General features: G+C 40.4%; 1 protein-coding gene and 3 pseudogenes across 2 annotated transcripts in view; 3 read left to right on the top strand and 1 right to left on the bottom strand.

Annotated features, from left to right (window-relative positions):
- Positions 1-7,871, top strand: part of LOC140949993 (uncharacterized) — a 19,496-nt gene extending 11,625 nt beyond the window's left edge. Inside the window, exons 14-22 of one of the 2 annotated variants that reach the window (XM_073399147.1) lie at positions 18-137; positions 983-1,068; positions 1,699-1,858; positions 2,425-2,485; positions 3,348-3,477; positions 4,011-4,096; positions 5,370-5,485; positions 5,998-6,093; positions 7,671-7,871. In XM_073399147.1, coding sequence (XP_073255248.1) covers positions 18-137; positions 983-1,068; positions 1,699-1,858; positions 2,425-2,485; positions 3,348-3,477; positions 4,011-4,096; positions 5,370-5,485; positions 5,998-6,093; positions 7,671-7,820 — 1,005 coding nt within the window. In that variant the 3' untranslated portion in view covers positions 7,821-7,871. The remainder of the gene's footprint in view (positions 1-17; positions 138-982; positions 1,069-1,698; positions 1,859-2,424; positions 2,486-3,347; positions 3,478-4,010; positions 4,097-5,369; positions 5,486-5,997; positions 6,094-7,670) is intronic. The other variant, XM_073399148.1, reaches the window with a different exon arrangement.
- LOC140949481 (uncharacterized) overlaps positions 1-20,000 on the bottom strand; it is a 257,928-nt pseudogene that overhangs the window by 75,941 nt on the left and 161,987 nt on the right.
- LOC140950701 (uncharacterized) lies at positions 8,178-14,667 on the top strand (annotated as a pseudogene).
- Positions 14,683-20,000, top strand: part of LOC140949991 (uncharacterized) — a 10,156-nt pseudogene continuing 4,838 nt past the window's right edge.

Below are 20,000 nucleotides of genomic sequence, written 5' to 3'. Positions count from 1 at the left end.
ATTGTTTTATTTGTCAGGCAAGTTTGGAAAGTGAAATATCACGTTGTGGTGGAGTACTGAATGGCTTTGTCTCAAGTACAGAAGAAATCATTAGCAGGTTTATCACGCAGTGTTTTCCAACTCAGATAATCAAATCGGTGAGTAATTCTAAACAACCCTTCTTAGCTGGTGAGATTTGACTCACGCGAGTGCTTAATTTCACGAGCGCTTTTGTTCTGGCTTTGAAGATAAGAGATGATTGAGGATAAGTCAAGTTGACACCTCTCTTTCCGGTCCGTTCACTAAGATTTTAAGTTGCCGGGTATAATTTTTATGCAGAGTTTCGACGGAGATTTTTATAGCTGGGAAGTTCTTTATATTCATTTTTCCTTTGATTTCCTATTTAAGTAGCCTGGGACCCTACTCAAAGTTCCCAGGGGAAATTCCCCGTCCCGGACCCTCAATTACAGCCCTGCTCTTTACCCTTGCGACTTCAGTGCCGCTGAAAAGCACTCCTGCGCTCTGATTCCACCAGCTTTGCAGGTTAATCTCAAGCATGGTACATCACACAACGAATGGATAATTTTGAAAATCCACTCTATACTCAACATTACTTAATACACTTTCTGTAACCTGCAAAGCAGGCGTATTTTGTAGGGTGACTGTTCTCCCGCCATCTGGGATATTGAAACTGACAGAGAGTTCAGTCACCTGCTCAGTAGGCGTCAGTGAAAAGATAATTCAAGATGGCTGACGCGATCAATATACATTTGTACCTCTAGGCTTTAGTTAAAAAAATGTTTGCTCTGCAAGCCACACTTTCTGCGTTCCACATTTCAAAGATTTGATGGTACTTCTCCTGTTATGGTTCATAAGCCACGGAAGTCCAGTCCAATAGTCTTGTTTACTCACTTTCCCGGCCTTATTTTGTTTCGGATAATGTGAAGTTGAGGAAATTTTTTTAAAAAAGAGAAAAATCAAGGCTATTATGTTCTTCGTGTAGAATGGCGATGTTGTTGAAGATCAGTGGAGTGTTCAGGCTAAAAATCTTCTACAAGGTTTTGTCAAGAAAATTAATCTCCCAATCAGGTTTGTATCAATGTTATATTCTTTAAAACCCTTTTAAAGGGCCTGTCTCACTAGGATGAGCTTTTGCTGTTTTTGGTCAATGCTGTGCAAGAGTCCCTACTTAGTACCTTAACCTAAATACAAAATGCTCCTGAGGAATTATACAGAAAATAGCAAACAAATTTTTAATCATGGAGCACTAACCACTATCTTTTTTGGTGATTATTACAGGCAGAGCATTAAAACTTGAACAATTTGCTAGAACGTTTTCAAGTTTAAATCCATGTCCATTCTTGCCATCCGTTGCAACAAACGACAGAAACCAGTTTCAGTGCTTAAAAATATTCTTAAGTAACAAATTTGCCGCATTATTTTTGGGATTAATCCTGGGTGGGGATGGAAAGGATCCTGTTATGGACTACCATGCACTGTCTCACTCCACCCAGGTGTATAAATTTTGGTACCAAATGATTTAATTGTGAGTGGAGGTGGGAGGGATCCTGTTATTGACTACTATCCCGTCCAAGGAAGAGCAAAAATATTCCTAGTCGCTTCATGCTATGGAGATCGGAATGTGCTACGGCCTAATGGGCCACCTGGCTCGAACGCAGACTTTACCTCCATACCTCTGAAACATATTTTTGTCTCTAGTCCTTTTGATGACCTTATAAACCAGCTCGGAGGACCAGGAAAAGTAGCAGAAATGACAGGCAGGCGTGGTCGCGTGGTAAAAACTGACAAGCAGCCTCAACCTCATTACGAGGCTCGAGAATCAGACAGCAGCAATGTGGATAGTTTGAATATTCAAGAGGTGAGTAAAGTAATCAGAACTAAATCTTGCACCGTGTTCTGAATAAAATGGTAGAGAATGCGATTTACAGTTGGTAATTACAGTCATCAGCACAGACGTCATCCTCGGCCAAGACCCTGGAGCAGGCAGCCAGGTCGAAAACTTTCGTCGCACGACTCGTCGCACCGTTTCTGCCGACCTGACTGACTGCCCCTGGGTCTCCGACGATGAACTCTGCGATTGTCCCTTACATTTAACAACAGGAACGTCGTTTCAGCGCGAGAAAGACAGCCTAGTTCTTGCTTTTGTTACTTGTTCCTGGGATTAACTTTACAAGTGTAGTCCAACCTTAATTTCTTACTCTAAATCTGAATGAGACTCATGTATGCCGTGAATTCAGGTAGCAATCCGGTTTCGGATCTTGGTTTCATTCCCCAGTATTTTTCGCTTTCGCTATGACAACCAAGTCCGCATTAAGCAATTGCTTGAAGCTCAAGGATTGCCTCTTTAAATACCACAGTTTTTAGAGAGTTGTTTGAGTATAATTGAGCATTAAACGTTGTGTTTTCGATTGCATTGTATCACAGAGGAACAGTTTTATGAATGGAACAAAACTTGTTGCCATCATATCTGATGCCGCCAGCACTGGTAAGTTCCCTTTGCATCTTGGTTCTTTTCAGGGTTCTTACAGAGTCTTGAATTCTTGAAATTTACCCAGCAATTTTCCAGACCTGAAAAAAGTCTTGAAAATTGAGGTAAAGTCGGGAAAATTAGTTACAAGCTTAGAGTTTTTTTTTTTTCCAAAGCTACAACAAGTGCTTCATAAGTGAATTTTTCCCCGTGGTCAAATCGTATTCAATCTCGCCCGTATTGAAGACCTTTAATCACAGAATGAGAACTTTAGTAATTCTTGTATGTCCGCGTTGCACCGTGGTTACCGTACGTTTGCAGTGCATCATGAAAAAGCTTGGTTCCTGCGTTTTTCAAGGTCTCTATTGAACACCTATTTGCTTTCCTTGTGTCTGGAAAAAAAAGTATATTGTTTTAGAAAAAGTCTGGAAAAAGTCGTGAATTTTGGATCCAAAAATCCGTACGAACCCTGTCTGTTGAAGTTACTTAGATAAAACCTTGCACTTTTTAAATTCTTTTTATACTTGAAAATTGAGGGCAACTGAACCTCAAGTTACTTTCACACAAAGAATCTCTGGCTCAATGCCTGTTAGCGTTCAATTGAGTTGCCATTGCTTGGAATTTCGTGCGGAAACTCGAACTTTAGAGTGATGTTTCTCGACTTGAAATTCTACTCAAGCCGGAATAAAAGAGTTTTCCTCGGGTAAAAGGAAGCGAAATAAATACCGTTTATAAGTGACAAGACAAGACAAGATAATATTTTATTTGGGGTCTTATACCAGCTAGTACATCGACTGCTTTCCAAATAATTTAAAATTACAACCTTCTATGTGATGTCATTTGTAAGACTCATTGAATTATATCTAATTATCCTGCACAGGTATCTCGTTACACGCGGATCTCCGAGCAGCCAATCAGTGCCGCCGTGTTCACGTGACCATTGAGCTGCCATGGAGTGCTGATAAAGCTGTTCAGCAACTTGGAAGATCACACCGGTCAAACCAGACAAGGTACATGCACTGCCAAAACATAAACATTCATATCCCTTTGATATAAGCTATTACCTGGAGAAGAGGCTAGAGTTGCTCGAGGCGTACACTTCTTTGTGGGTAGAAACCTCCAGCGTGCATACATAACTCGATGGCTTCACGCTGCACGTTTACCATTTTTTAGTTGTACCTTCGCTTGATTAGCCTTGTTGGAAGGGTAGCGTTCTGCCAAGCAGGTTTAAACCCGCCGTTCAAACCCAACAGCAACCAGGTTCTTCAAAAAACTGATCATATCATGCTGCCTGTTATTTAAGATCTTGTCTCAGTCCAGATGATCTGATAGTCACGTCAGTGGGCGGTGATGTTAATCCATTGACCTTGTCTCATTCATCTTTTCTTAACAATTCGAAGGGAGCGTAAAAAGAACCCACACTGCTGTTGGAGAAGAGAGTGAGAGGTAGACCTCTGTCGTGTGGTTTATCTGTCATGTGGAAGGGGACTGTCACGGGGCCGCAGCACTTGGCTTCACGCTTTGTTCTCTTTGTTTTTTTTAGTGGACCAATCTATAAACTTGTAACAACAAACTTGGGCGGTGAAAGAAGATTTGCTGCGGCTGTGGCTCGACGGCTTCAGTCGTTAGGTAATGTTTAAATGTTTGTCAAATTCGGAAAATCATGAACATCAGACTTATTTGTGAATTATTCTCACTCAGTTGCAAGGAAAAAGCTGATCAGACATAAAAACAAATAAGCTGCAAGTATCAGCGGTAATTAGTTTGAGAAAGATGATTTTTTAGTCTGACAGAGGCGGCTCGAAATGAAAAAATCCGAGTACACCCATCCAACGGAAGTTAAAACTTTGGTCATTTGTTTACTAGTCCGGCCAGATGCGCTACCACTAAGCTACAGGGGTCACGTGGGAGCTAAGGTCACTAAACTAGCTCCATGTGGCAAACATCCTGCAGACTTCTAGGACTAAAATGTCGATATGTACTGATGGAATATGATGAGAGATGTGATGGCACAGGGTGCAAAGAAAATCATTTTTATAGCTTGCGATTCGGGCTAGCTGAAGCTAGCATTTACTAGCCCAGACATCACTTGAACTAGCCCCAAAAGCTTTTGACGAGCAGAATTGATTTCACAGTTCTTCCTTTATTCGAATTGCTCAAAAAACATCACTTGCCCATCGGGCAAGTTAAAAAGAGAATTCACTATCCCGATAACAAAATCCACTAGCCCCGGGCTATCGGACACTACTTTCTTTGCATGCTGGATGGTGAATTTTGAGCCTGGTGAATGCATGAGAAATATGATTTTTCAGTCAGTGACACAGGTGGCTTGGAAGAAAAAAATCCGAGTACTCCCAATAGGCGGTCAGACTTATGACATTCTGGTTACTAGTCCAGATGCTCTACCACTGAGCCACAGGAGACGTTTTGGAGCTAAATTCATGTGACAAACATCCGGCATGTAATACTGCTAGAATGTCTAAAACTAGTCCAAGAAGAAAATAGTCGAAGCTCTCCATGCGACCACTCTCGTGGTCTAGTTACGACCACCTTTGTGAAACCCCGTTTGGACTGTGACTTAAACTATTTAATGAAAAGCTCTTGTAAGCGACCGCTCTAGTAAGCGGCCGTGACCGCTTTTGGGATTACCCAAATGGACGGGGTGGTCGCTTACGAGAGCTTCGACTGTATCTAGAACGTTCTTGTCCTAGCAGTATGCTGGATGTTTGTCATGTGAACCTAGTTTAGTGGCCTTAGGCATTTGTAGCTCAGTGGTAGAGCATCTGGACTGGTAGCCAGAAAGTCATATGTTGTCTTTTGGTTTCCCAGTCAAAAACATCAATCCATTCAACTAAACAGCCATGATAGAGCCCCTGTAAGTTTTTGTTTTGTTTGCCCGCAGGTGCACTTACCAAAGGTGACAGACGAGCAGCGACTGGGGCCGACTTAACGCAGTTTAATTTTGACACGCCTTACGGGCGATCTGCACTCAGGAACATGTACCAAGCCATTACTTTGGTATGTCAGATAGACTGTTTCAGATAATTGCGCAGTCCTGCAGTAAAAAGTGATGCGAAAAATGCGCGGAGGCTGGGGAAAGATGGGGCGGTTGGGCAGTCTCTCTCCTATTTTTCCCGCCACTGCCCCTTCCTCAGATCCCGGGCGTCTTATTTTCGCCTGACTTGTTTTATTTTGGCGACGTTTCTACTATCTGAGAGCCCGGCACAGGCTATACCGTAAAATCCCACGTTAAAGCCACCCCGGTTTTGAGCCCTCCCCCGGATCTAAGCCCATCTATTTGGTAACGAAGACGTTACATATTCCAGATATAAGTCCCCCATATATAACCCCCCCCCCCCCCCCCCCCCCCATTGATAAGTCCACCCAAAACCCCTTATGAAGTTATATAAGCCCAGGGTTTTAACGTGAGATTTTGCGGTACCGGTATGTCAGAAGTGCTTGTTGCTTGTGTCATCTACGAGCAAACGTTTTTTATTTGAACTTGGGACTTTTTTGCCTTTTTTTTTCAGCAATCCATTTGTCCCGGAGTTGCTTTGTCTAAGGTTCTGTCAGCAGCACAAATTCCCGACAAGCATGAATTCACAGAGTTTAACTCCATCGCAAGGGTGAGTTTTACTTCGTTGGTCGCGAACGTGGTTAAAACTCTTATTTTATTTCTCTCCTTAAAAGTGGATTTGGAAAGAAAATTTATGATGTCAGAAGCAATTTTGTGTCAGTTAGGCAGGGATATTGCTTCATAAAAATCCTGGGAAGCACGCGGGAATGGAGAAAGGATATAGTTATTTTGTAATTACATATGGTATGGTGCGATCAGCAAAAAATGACTTGACAGGAAAAATTAGAAAGACATTGTATATTGGCAACGCAATACCCACCAGCTATTTTGTATCCAAACAGGAGATACATTGGTACTCTGTTTCTTCTTCACGTCTGATAATGAATTTCATTTTTAGCTTATGAAATAAATTTGGAATCAGGGAATGTTTCATATCGACGTTTAAGGCCAACAGGCCCTATACTGTTGGTCAATCGTGTGGACAAAATTTCCGTGCCGGAGAGCATAAAAAGGCATTGGGACTAGAGACAGACAAAGGAAATAACCATTTGGAAAAATGTAAGCTCCTTTTTTGTCTTGTCCCATCGCATTTCTTGCACCTCAGCTTGGCTTTTATTGTTTCCACGTGACTAATCTAGCTTGCGTCACAGACAAAACCAAATTCTGGTTAAGTCCGTCTGCAAAACAGCGCCGATATCCTTGTTCTGGACACCATCCTGTGTACCAGGATTTGACTCTGCGCCATGATTGCCATGAGCTTGAAGGGAAAGGTCAGCATTAGAGCGCCTTTCTCCCCTCGTGAAATTTACACAAGGTAGAACTGTTTTCTGCTTTTATATCACACTTAGACGATCTTTCAAGCTGGAAATGTTCATGAAAGTGCTAGTCTCTTCAATTTCAAAGAGAAAAAAGAAATTGATATGAATGAGGATTTGCTGGATGGAAGTGAAATTATTTAAGTACAATACAGCATCAACCCCAACCTAAAAAAACAACCTAACCAGTTTCGAAAGAGTACTTAACCCTAATCAGTAAAGGAGGTGCTTAACCGAAATCAATAAAGGAAGTGCTTAACCCTAATCTGTAAAAGGCAGTACTTAACTCGGGTTAGTAAAGGGGAAAACTACGTTGTGTAAATTTCGTGAGGCGTCAGAAGGGGCTACGGTCGATGGGATCTAATGATAACCGAAAGGAAATTGGAAACGCACTTCGGCAAATCGCTGAATTCGTTGGGGGCCCAGAACAAGGATCTCGGCGCTGTTTCGCAGACATTACTGAGAATTGCCTCTCAAAAATATAAAAAAAAACCACATCGGCAAGTTTAAATTTACGCAACTCAGCATAAAAGCTACTCTAGCGTAGGAGGATTTGAGGAATTTAATCTAGTATAGGGTAGAAAAATTCAGCTGAACTAGCTCTGGTATAGGCTAAGGGTTACAGGGTCCCGGCGGCACATCACCACCCGAGATTACATCTGCGACGGTGGCTATCGGTAGTCCAGTTTCATATCAGTGGTGACTTATGAAGAAAGTCTTTCTCAAAGGTTGTCTATTACATTTACCGAGGTTTTCAAATGACTGAATTACTCTCAAGTTTAACAAAGCCCTGTTTGCCTTTGTTTCACAGCAATGTCTTCTGTCCATGGGAGTAACAGACGCTAGTTTCACAGTGAAAGACAAAGAAGCCAGCGATGTGGGAAAATTTCTCAACCGTATTTTGGGTCTTAGTGTGGAAAGACAAAATTTGGTAAGTACAAAGATCCTTTGGTGGATATAAAAGGTACGTTCGAGAGCGAAGTTCCGGGACTACCCTTGTTTTCTAACTTTTTCTGCTATTTTGAACCCCTGTCGTGAATTTTATCGTTCGATTTCTCAGTCTTGTTTGTATCTATGTCAGGACTAGCCGGCCAAACCGGTCATAATGAAAATGAAATTTTTACTAAAACCCATCACTGCCGCATACCGCATACATTTTAGAAATAAACTGTTTTGTCCGGATAGGCCTGAATAAAAGGGGGTTCTCCTGGCAGGGGGTAATGGTAAGTGTCCCAGCACTATCTGTTATCGATTTTTCTTTTTTGATTCTGTTTCCCATTTCTGTGATGCTCCTCAATCAGTCGCGTTTTAAGCGCCCATGGGATTCCACTTGTGATTGAGTCTGATATCCAGATTTTACTGCTCCTTCAGGGTATGGGAAAGAGGAGATGGCTGACACCACAAACTCGGCTAACGGTATATCTCAGATATAAAACTTTCTCCTCTTTTGTTCTCCTCCTCTTTTGTTATGGACCAGTTAATTTCAAAGAAACTAAGTTTATCACCCCGAAGCGTCGATCTCTCATATTAAGCTTGGTGTCAATAAAGCTTGGCTCTTGCACGATAAGATTCGTGTCGCATGCATCCTCGAAAAATCCGTTGGTCTCGCATTCATACCCTGGACACAAATGAATAACATTGCGTGACAATTCTTAGGTATAGTGAAGGCGTGACAGACGTATCTGGGTCTTCAATTACGATGGTCGGCGCTGCCCAGCCCGTTTTTAGCGACTTTCAAAGAGGCCTCATGGAAACAAAGTAAGTAGTCTAAATGAAGATATGACCCTTCGCAGTCGTAATCGCAGTTTAAGCAATTGCAAATTTAGCCCGAAGTTGCCATTAAGTCAGTTCTTAAGGTCGTTCTTCTGTAGTCGAACCTGCAGTGAGATTTTTGTCAACCTTTGCCGATTGGTTGTTGTTTGAAATAAAATCGCGGGTTCCTCATACTCGTTTTGGAGCAGGAACAACTTGTCAGTGCGCAATGATTCCTTAAGATACCAAGGGAGCTTTAGCATCGACGACGGCGATGACAGCGAAAACGTCACTGTTAAAATGAATTTGAGTTTTTTTGGCGTGTGCTTATTCCAGTTCAATGAAAATGTCAAAATGTAGATGAATTTCTTGGGCACCGCACTCAAGTTTAGATAGAAAGAAAAAAATTCTTCCTCGCTTGTTTACGTCCTCCATAAAACGTGAAATTAGGCATTTTCACATCGTAGTTGTACAGTGACGGCAAAGAAATGTAGAAAAAAGTGAGATGCACGTGCGAAGTTGTTGTTTAGCTAATATAAACCTATGCTTTTTTACCTATCTCGTTTCGGTCGCCGTCGTCATTGCTAAAGCTGCCGACTATGATTATATTTATGAGTACATGCTTTGAACACGTTTCCGACGGTCGTTTCTCTTTCTACGGTAGAACGTCAGAACGTTACTGCTCATTTTAAAAGAAGAAAAAAAATAATAGGTCACCATTCTCGTTTACGAGAAAATGAAGATTTAACTCTTTGGGGAGCTCCACTCCAGTCTCAAGGCAAAAGCCGCCTTGTTTTAAGTGCGTGCGTCCTGATATGATCTGTTGTGAAGTAATGCGCAATGCAATACGAAGGAATAACCTGAAATCCCGTCTCATTTATTTTCATTTCTGTTTTCAGACACGTGACTGTAAACGTTGATCGCGGAATAGGCTGGGATTCGGCAGTGAAGCAGTTACAAGACAATGGAAAAAACAAGTTTGACGGGTTTTATTGTTCCAAAAGGGAACAGAAAGGGAGATGGCTTTACCTTCTAGCGATACAAAAGGAGTCTTCCACCCATCTTTTTAACATTACAAGGTAAACGTAGGGACGAAAAAGTGCTAATCACGCGTGTGAACGCCCTAAAAGTTCAACTTTTAGGATGGTTGGTTGGTTGGTTGGTTTAAATACCGTAAATCCTCTATACAGCCCTGCCCTCCCTCTTAAGTAAGCACCCTCCCCTCTAACGTTTCATCTGGACTTATCCGGATCTAAGCTCCCGGCACGTCCAAACGAATCAAAATGAATTCGATTTATTACGACATTTTGAGGCTTGCTTAAAAACCATTATTATTCATTCAAAATATTTCCCAAATTCTGATTGGCTAAAAGCACACGCATAATTCACCATAACCAGTTACTAATGACAAAATTTGGAAGAATTTTGTGTTTAACGAGGAAATGACGTCAAAAATGCAGTCCGCTACAGGTTAAGGTACCGTTGCCAAGAAGAAGACCTGGGGACGAGGTTGAGTTGTTTTGGTTGTGAAAACAAAAATGGCGGACACTTCACTCGTTTCAAGAGTAAGAATTACAGCTGGAACTGGGCGAAATAATAGCTAAAAACATAGCAAAAACCGTAAGAAGACAGCGCGGGGGGCGACATCTGCTATTTAGAGAATATTTGCGGAGCTGGACACTATCGAAGATGAACTTAACATCGATAAAAGTAAGCATGTTTTAGCCATGTTTTTAAACTAGGAATTATTTTGAATGAAGAATAAACAATTAATGAACTCGGCTTTCGTAGGATATGAAGATTTAAGCATATCTTGAAGAGTGTTATTCACCTCGGCCTTCGGCCTCGGTGGATAACACCCTTGTCGATCTGCTTAATTCTTCATATCCTACTCAGCCTTATTCATTAATTGCTAAGTAATTGTTCAGCACTGCTATAGAATGTTTCGAAGCGCCTTTTCTATTTTGTTTATAAACCCCTCCTTTTATCAGCTCTCTTAAAACCCCTTAAGAAAATGTATAAACCAGGGCTTATAAGCCACATATTGCGGTTGTGGAATTTCTACCCAAAGATAATTTCCGCTTTTACTTCGTTTTGTTTTTGTGCAGACCAAACACAGGACGGTCTCCTTTTGAAGAAGAAAAAACTGATCTTCTGCACAAGTACAACAGGATTTCACTGGAAGATGCAGGTAAGGGAGACGGGCCTAGTTAGGCTACCTTTTGTATTTACCACCAGGAAGCCGTGTGAAATCAGAAGTGCTGTCCGCGTGTTTTACTGTGATTTGTTTGAAATCTAGTGCACTGCACTGGTGCCAGCCCGTCCTAATTTGTAAAAGATAGGCGAACATTCCTGGCGCTAAATTCTCAAAAACTGTAGTTATCTTCAAAAAGAGAAATAAAAATTCGTCGTCGTCTCGTCCTCCATAAAACGTCGCTTTAGGGGGTTTCACGTCCTAGTCGTGCAGTGAACGTTAAAGAAATGTACTAAAAAGCGTAGTGTACGTGTAGAGCTATTGTTTTGTTCATAAAATGAATTTTTTGACGTTCTCGCTACCGTCGTCGTTGTGGTTGCAGAGCTTTTGAAATGAAAGCCAGTAAATAAAAAAATTTCTTTTGTTGTAACTTCATGTTTTGCTAATCGTTTCACAGGTTACACGTAAAGTAAAGCTCGTAAAATGTCAAGTACTTTGATTGGTCAGGAACTAAATACCGTTGTATGCTTTTGATTCAGTAGAAGCTTGATGGAAAGCACAGTACGAAAGAACCAGAGATCAATGTATTCACGGATTAGGCTGCAAGACTGGACCTTCGTGTAAAAGTAAGTGAAAACTTTATTACATTGGTTATTTCTTAGAAGTCTCCTTAAGAGACCACGAGGAAGTGACTCGACAAAATGATTTAATCCTTCTTTAAAAGAATAACTCCGACAATTTGTTAATGAATGAACGAATAAACTTTATGAACGTGTCAATACAATATCTAGCGGAGGGGAAACCCTCATCTAATAGGGGACACCTAAAGCGCGATACAGTGATGACATTCAGTTGCAATAAAACGATTTTTTTAAATTTACAGTGAGCACGATACAATGAAAAGTTTTCAACTTGTTAGTGGCTAGCTTTGAAAAATACGTAACGTTGATGGGTAATGCAGTCCATGATTAAGATATGGTCATGCTATCTTTCTTTATCCAATCCCATCCTATCCTATCCCATCCCTAACCCATTCCATTCCGTCCTATCCTGACTCGTTCATTAGAAAGAAAAGACGGCATAATAGGCATTCCAATATCAATACCTTAAATGGTTACTTGGTATTGGCCATTTTGAGGTTGCGCGTCATAAATGGTTACTTGGTATTGGCCATTTTGAGGTTGCGCGTCAGGTTCAGGTTATTGGTATGTCGAGAGCACTTTGATCCCTTTTGGGACGCTATGGCTTCATTCATTAGCTGTTACGAGGTTGCGCAAGAAACTGGGTTAAAATTTCTCTCCCAAAACAGTCCCATAGTGCAATTGGACGCAGCACCAACCCAGTTTCACGTGCAACCTCAAACTGGCCACTCTGTGGTCAAGAGTGATATTTCACACATATTTACATGAAGTCCAATGGCAACCATGAGAAAAATGGCGAACCATTGGATCGATCACCGTTTCTGGAAAAACTCTCAACCTTCCCACCCCTAACCCATGTTTCTTTCCTAAAACCACCCGTTAGGGAAAAGTAAGAGTTAAGGTGGGTTGGGAGGGACCGAGAAACTGTAAATAATTCAACGAGATCCCGTTTTTGTTTGTTTTTCAGCTGGCTGTCGCATTACTCAGATCCACTTATTATGTGGTGGGATTATTCCTCTATTGTCTGCGTTGGAGATGGCCATGGCTAAAAATGCTGGTAAAATTGGTCTCAGGTAAGTAACTCTTAACCCCTTCGCTCCCAAAAGAACTGATTATCAAAAGCATGAATCGCTCTAAAAGTCAAAGTACTGCTAACAAGGTTATATTTGAATAGTCATACAATGTATTCACAGTATGTTTTAGCAGTTGATATTTTATCCGTCTGGCGACTTCGGTTCCCGAGGCGTGGGTTTTGGTCGTGTCATTGAGTTTGCTTCATGTTTTATTTTAGATTTAGCTCGGGATAAAGCGGTCGCCGAAGCCTGTTCACAGACCATCTAATTTCTATTTAGAGATTGTTGAGCGCGCGTATGGAAATGTCGAGCTGTCGAAAAAAAAAAAAGAAAAGTGTTTGTGGTCAGGCTACGGACGCCGAGCAGTTTTGCTTGTTCCTTTTTGTTGCAGCAAGGAAAGTCGATCTCTGAGAGTAGTCCGCGTTGAGCTAGATGACGGTCAGCGGCTGGTAGGTCTGCGTTACCAACAGCAACTCATACCGGAAGCTACATTATTCCTGAAGGAGCAAAAGTTGCTCGACGCCGTTATAGTAAGTAAATATTGATTTGTATAAGGAAAAGTGTAAAAAATTCTCATCACACACAAAAATGTTTCCTTTTGGCCAAGCACTCATGCTCAAGAACAGTTGCCGACCGGTCCTGAATTCTAGCAGCTTTGAACGATTTGATAACCACACTCAGCAAGAGAGAATGATCTAGCTCATTCTCTCTTGTACTCAGTCATCATCAAGAACTCCTCTTAACCCTAAGTCCCAGGAGTGAGCAACATTAATTTTCTCCCAACAATATAAACTGCCCACCTACCCCTCCCCTAAGCCAGCATTAACACGTACTTCTCACTTTTGGCAAAATGTTGGCTTAGGGGAGGGGTAGGTGGGCAGTTTCCTTGTAGAGTATAATGATCCACAATATCAATACGTAACCAAGAGAAAGGTTATAACAATTAATAAAATGTCACCATAAGTTGATCTTTTGTCAAATTCTCTGTTCTAATTTTGTAAAGACAAACGTGAAGAAAAAGTCTGGAGATTTTATTTGTCTGTGGATATTGGGTCTTCGTAGTACACAACAGAGAATAAGTTTTATTTTAACATCGCAACATGATCTTGTTACTTATCTGATATTTATTTCAAATTCTTAATAGCCTGCGAGTTCAGCTTCCTCTCATTACCCCCGTTTCTTGGGTCGTTAGCGAAAGTCTGGTTAAAATTGTTGTCATGCTTTGCTACTGCTTCCTGGCTTCATCTTTGAACCTTCTTAGGTATTGTTTTGACTTAAACGATTATCTGTTTTTTGTTTTTCCCCTTTATTTTTTAGGACAAACAAAATGGTGTTTTGAGTTCAACAGAACCTTCTAGACAGCCATCAAAAGCCAACCGAGCGTATGAGGAAGCGGAAACGCCCATCAACCAAAGGACGTTAACTAAGGCTACTACTCCTCGTGTAACTATAAAGAATTTCTGTAAGCCCAAGACTGTTCAACGATCGCTTGAGAGTAATAAAAGTGCATCGGAACGTCAGGATGTTAAGGAAAAGAGCGGGGAAAATGACTGCAATAAGATCGAAAATCAAGAAATCGAGAACAACGTCAAAAACAGCACGGATGACAAACAAGCAACGACCAAACTAAGTAAGAAGGAAGTCAAATCAATTTACTTTAGATCAAAGGGAAGAGAAAATGAAGAGCTCCCGGAAAATAAAGGACCTTTCAAAGGTGCTGCTAAGTGTAATGGTCTTGTGTGCCACCCTGCGGAACCCCTTTCGAAAGAGAACCTTCAAGGAAAGAACTCTTTGAAACGAACTAGTTCCGAAGCGTCGTCAAGGGCGATTAAGCGACAGAAGCAATCGAGCATTTTGTCTTCGTTTGGGAAAAGGACTGATAAAGATTCTAAGGACCAAATGGAGAAGGAAATTCTCTGCCCTGTTTGTGGGGAGAAATTTGCGAGCGGATTGAAAAATTCCGATATCGACAAACATATCGACAGTTGCCTCAGTAAATGATAAAAATTATGAAATTTATATATTTTTAGCAAAAATGAATACTAGTTATTGTTGAATCAGAATATGACATAATTAACAATAGTATTGTTACATGTAACTGATATAAGTTTAGTTATGAAACTATAACACGTTCATGGTTCTGCAGTTTTTTTTTGTTTTTTTTTATCGAAATCTTTTCAAAGAAACAAGCTTATGCTAGATCCCTCTGATTCTGAACTAAAACCTGTGTCAATCCGTGGATTTACGCTCCCATGTACAGTCGAACTCTGCTTTGCGGACACTTGCTTAATACGGACACCATCATTATTACAGACGGTTTTCTTTGTCCTTGGGGAAAGAAAGCCCTTGCATTTCCTCTAAAATTTGTCTAGAATTTTCTATTACTTGAGGACGGCTGAAAATTTGTAGATGACCGTTCCATTCACGTACAATTTTCGAAGCTTACCTTATAAACTCCCCACGATTTTCTGAAATTTTATTTTTCACGTTTTGCTTTCCAAGTTAGGTTGTTTTTCGTAGAAAAAAGGAACCTAAACTTTTCGGTTTCAAAAATGTGGTGGCGAGAGGAATCAGAAAATTTCTCACTTTCTTAATACGTCAAATTTCATCTAAAATTTCGGAAAAATACTAATTAAGCCGTTGTAATTTCGAAAAGACTCAAGTTCCCCAAGGATGACCAAACAGATACAAATTTTACGCGCCGTTTAGAATGCATTTCTAGATATCTACAAAGTACTCTGGATAGCCAAAAAAGGAAACCATCGTTGGGTGCCCCGATTAATAATTGACTCCTTTTTCTAAACGGCAAAACTAGCCAACAAAACGAGAAAACCTGTACTAAATATGATTGATACCCCAATACATTCTAAATCGAAAAAAAGCTATAATTTAAGGATAAGACAAGAATTTTGTCAGCCTCAAATCGGTAGAAAAGTAAGAATTTTTACTTATTTATTTGCCAGAAAAAAAAAAAGCATAATGATATACATACAGACATGCAATATATTATAAAAAATGTTATTTAAAGATTAAAGAGACGTAAATTGTAAGTAAAAGAATTAAAAGTATTTTTCTGACGAAAAAGCTCAAACAGAAGCCTTGGGGCTTATTATATGAAGAATATTCAGTCCGTGGGTCGGAAAATAACATTCTAAAAAAAGAGTGTGTTTTCGTCGATAACACAAGCGTCAATTTTGTTGTCTACAAACCACAACTCTTTTTTCCTAGTCTGTGTGACAGTCTTTGATAAGTAGCGCTAATATCATCGCCCCTTTCTCGACAAATAAAAATAAAAAAACTTTTAAAGTTTACAAATGCAACTTCCCGCACATTGCGTTTTATTAAGTTGCAGCTTACTATTTGTGAGTAACTTGTAAGAAAATAGTAATCGAAATCTTTGGATCACAGAACTCTTTGACAGTTTTGTTAAAAATCCCAAACTGTCGGTAACCTAGGATCGTGGCTATTTAAAGAGTTCATGGTCTCAAAAGTTAATACACACTTCGAGTCCTTAGTAACTGTCAAGCGTGATCATTCGAACAATGGGTATTGAAAAACCCAATTATTTTTTTAAATGAGTTTTTGTTTTCCATTTTGAGCTAATGCGCTCATATGATTAAAAACGATAAAGTCAGGGACGAAGAATTATACCCATATTTTTCTATTCTTGACTTTTATCGTCAAAAATTGAAACTCTTCCTCGTTCCGTGGTTTCTATTCTTGGTCGCGTGATATGCGAGATCAGACAATAAATCTGAGACACACGAACCATTAGACGAACTTGAATAAATTAGTCTGGCCTAATAGAAGATGGCGCTCACGCTTAGTTCGCTGGTAACCAATGTGAAATCGGCCTTCCAAAACCACTCAGGTTCCATAAGAAACACAACTGTCGCCTTGCTGGTGTTTGGCCTGAATCCCGTCGTACAGAGTGAAGATTTCTTCCAGTGTCCGCCAGACAACTTTGTTTTCTACGCCAGCTGTTTCTTCATCATTCCTGCTTTGTTTTTGTTTTGTCGCGACGATTTTTCTTCACAGCGGATTTTGGGACCATGTTCGTGGATGCTGTTATTACGAAGGTCCGTACAAGCGAGGAGCAAAACGGTACTGCTGTTGTTTGTTTCCAAGATGGCCTTGTAGCAAAGTTCTTTTGGAAATCGTATTCCAGAGTTCTCTGTCTGGGTTCATGTGGATTTTCTGGGCGCTCTTGCAGCGTGACTATTACATCTGCGCCGCTCTCGGAGGAACGAAAGCAGCTAAATTAATCAGTGCCTCAGCCGCGCAAAAGTTACAAATCGAAGCAGATTACGCGAACGCGGGAAAAAATTCACAGACGGCAGCGTTGCTCTTGCTAGCTGGAGCGTTACTTACAGCTTTCGTTCTTGTTTCAGTTCAGCGATGCTGTTATCAGCGTGAGTTCGGCACCTTACCGAGTCCGTACCAGTATAAGAAGCTCGAGTCAGAAGCTGCTGTGGAGAACAGGAGGGCATTTTGTATGCGCATGTGTCAATATGGGCTGTTGAAGTGCTGCAGAGGCATTTTCTGTGAATTGTTTACGTTCAGTGCCAGCATTTGCAAGCTGTTTTCTGGAGCTGAGACGTGTATTGGGTGCTACGTTCCACAAACATGTTCTTTAAGGTATCGAGGTACTTCTACGATAAAAGTGAGTTTATTGTACCCTCGCTGTCGCCCTTGAGAGGACAGTCTTTCCTTTCGTAAAACAGTACATCGAAGACAAGATGGCGGCTGAATGCTCTTACCACCTAACATTTCGCACACAGTTTTTGAGCAGGAGGAAAAGGTCAGTATGATAGTTTTTCGTTAAACAATTATCCTATAGATACTTAATTCTTTTCAATAGTATGACTCTAAAATCGAACTTAATCGTTTCAGGAATACAGTGGTTAATTAAGAGCGGATGTCAGTAAATATCGACCAGAGGTCTACAAAAGTGAAAAATCGAAAATTCTCAAAAAAATTCACAAACTAGCACTAGGTAAGCTATTAACATAAATGTAATTTTTACTTCCATCCGATAATTATTTTCCACGTACGGGGGGGTTATTGGTTTCGCGGCTCTCGGACCGGGTTTTCCAGGCCCGAGACCATGTGTCACAAAAAAATCGTTTTAAAATTCAAATCCATTGTAATGTGGACAACAAATAACTTATTCAGAAGAGTACATAATTGCACACATTCGAAGTGGTGATTTACTCAGTTTGAACGAAAGTGTAATATTTTGGAGATTTTTCATTATTTTCAATATTTTGAACGTTTTCGTTCAATGAAAAAATGGCAAATTTCAAAGCCCAAAATCGTCGACTGGTACCTCGATTTCAGTAACGAGTCTTATACCACGTTAAAGAGCGTTATCTCTTCTTTCAAAATCTGTTTTCAAAACTACGGGCAACTTAAAAGAAAATGTTTGAGGCCAAAAAATACAAGTAGTACTTTTCTGAAATTTGAGCTTTCCAGACGCGGCGGGCCGATGCTAAAAACTTGGAAAAATACAGTAAGAAATCAGTTTGAGCAATAGTGGTTTCATGTTATCAGCTTTCAGAAACCAAGACGTTTTTATAAAGCGATCTGATATAAATTAATGCCGTTTGCTATCAAGAAAGGCAGATTTAAGCTGTCAACTCCTGCCAAGTGCACCAGTCACGTGAAGTTGTCAAAGGGAGGGCAAAGCACTAATATTAAAAAGTCTTAAAATTCGAAACGTTTTACGTCCATGAAATCAGATTTTAGCGTACAAAACAATGTTGTGAATGTCTGTTGTTCGTACCTTAGCATGGTGTTTCCATATATTGGAAATGTCAAGTATCCACACGGGAGAACATACCAAACAACAACGTTTCAAATCCAAGCGCCGAAAGATCGTAAACGGCAAAGATTGCGTTACATTTCACAGAACGACCGCTTACCACTGTTGTCACTCCTCTTTTCGCTGGAAGCTACGAGGAGTTTTCATTCCGTCATGAGTGATTCTTGATCAGCGTTTCCTTGAAAGTACGACCCCGGACAGGTGATAACTGAGGACGTTTCGTCAAGACTCCTGTTGTTCAGTTTCAGGCTTTAGAAGGTGCGTAGTCAGGATTTTTCCGGAGGTACGCCCAACTTTTTCTACATCTTCTTTCCCCCCACCCCCCACCCCTCCACCCCAAATCTCAACATTTTTTTAAGGTGCCTTTATTAAAGGTGGGGTTAACGGTTGTAAGCAAAAGCATTTTTGCTGTTTATGAAATGACACAACCTCTAAATTCTTTAATTCTGTTGGCTTGTTATGTTCATTGACGTCAACCGTTTATCATTAATTCAGCTATTAAAAATCAAGCTTGTAGTACCTCCGACTTTAGTTTACAAATGACTCTTTTTACCCCTTTTTGTCACATTATGTTTGACCGATAAAAGCACCACACATTGACGTAATTGTGCCCTACTTCGTCTACTCCGAAGACAGGTCGTGGAGAAAACAACGCGTTCACGCTTTACATCATCAAGCTTGCTATATAAATAAATCATCCAAGATTGGGTTCTCCAATTAATGTCGTCGCTTCTCTGGAAACCGATTTTTTTTAGTTATGTTTATTTCATTCTGTTTTTTTTCCTCAACGTTTTCGGGTACGCACGTGCAAACCGTGCGTACAAGTAGCTACGCCCCTGTTTAGTCTCCTTAGCCCTGAGCGTTCCTCTCTGGCGGTTTTCGCGTGAGTTCAGGATGTGGTCCACCAAGTATTTCACGTCTCTTTTAAATGAGAGGCAGCACTTCTTGTTTACCGTTTCGTTATCAGACAGCGCTTAGGCTCTTAGCCTTTCATTTAATTTTGATCAAATTTTTGTCATTTAGTTACTCAGTATACGTTCGATCCTGTCCTTGTAAACTTATACTTTTATACTTTAAGGGAGCTTAATACCTATATTAATTTTTTCTTCCTTTAGTGTCGTCCAAAAGACCTAGTTTTTTTGGCATTTTTTAAAAAAGCAAGAAAAAGAAACGACAAGGTTTATTTTTTTTGGACTTAGATTAATTCTTTTAATCTAAAAAATAGCATTATAACATCATTTCGAGGCATAAAACGTTCGGTGGTGTATCCTCTTTGCTTTTTACCCTTTTTGGGCCTTTTTTAATGAAATTGACCATCAAATTTTCCGCCATATTGAGTTTGTGTCGATTTGATGACCATGTCTTGTTGTTTTCAGTCTCCACGGCAGTAATGCTGGGGTTTCAGGCCTCCCGTTCTCAGATTTCTTGTGATTTTTTTTTCACCCCACCGACCGACCCACCCAAAACCAGGAAACCTATTCGACGCTAAACGAACGAAAAGGGGATGACCTAAGCCTTATGGTTTCTTTTTGGGCTTCCTCACCACATTGCTTCTGCGTGTTTCTGTATACTTGTCTTTTGCTTTGTTTTGTTCTTTTTTGTCGGTAAAATAAACTGAAACTGTACAAAGACCGTCAATATTCCCTTTGGAGGTTCT

This window comes from Porites lutea, chromosome 10 (genome assembly GCF_958299795.1).
Source record: "Porites lutea chromosome 10, jaPorLute2.1, whole genome shotgun sequence".
NCBI lineage: Eukaryota > Metazoa > Cnidaria > Anthozoa > Scleractinia > Poritidae > Porites > Porites lutea.
Note: the sequence above shows the minus strand (reverse complement) of the source record. Positions and strands in the feature narration are given on the sequence as shown.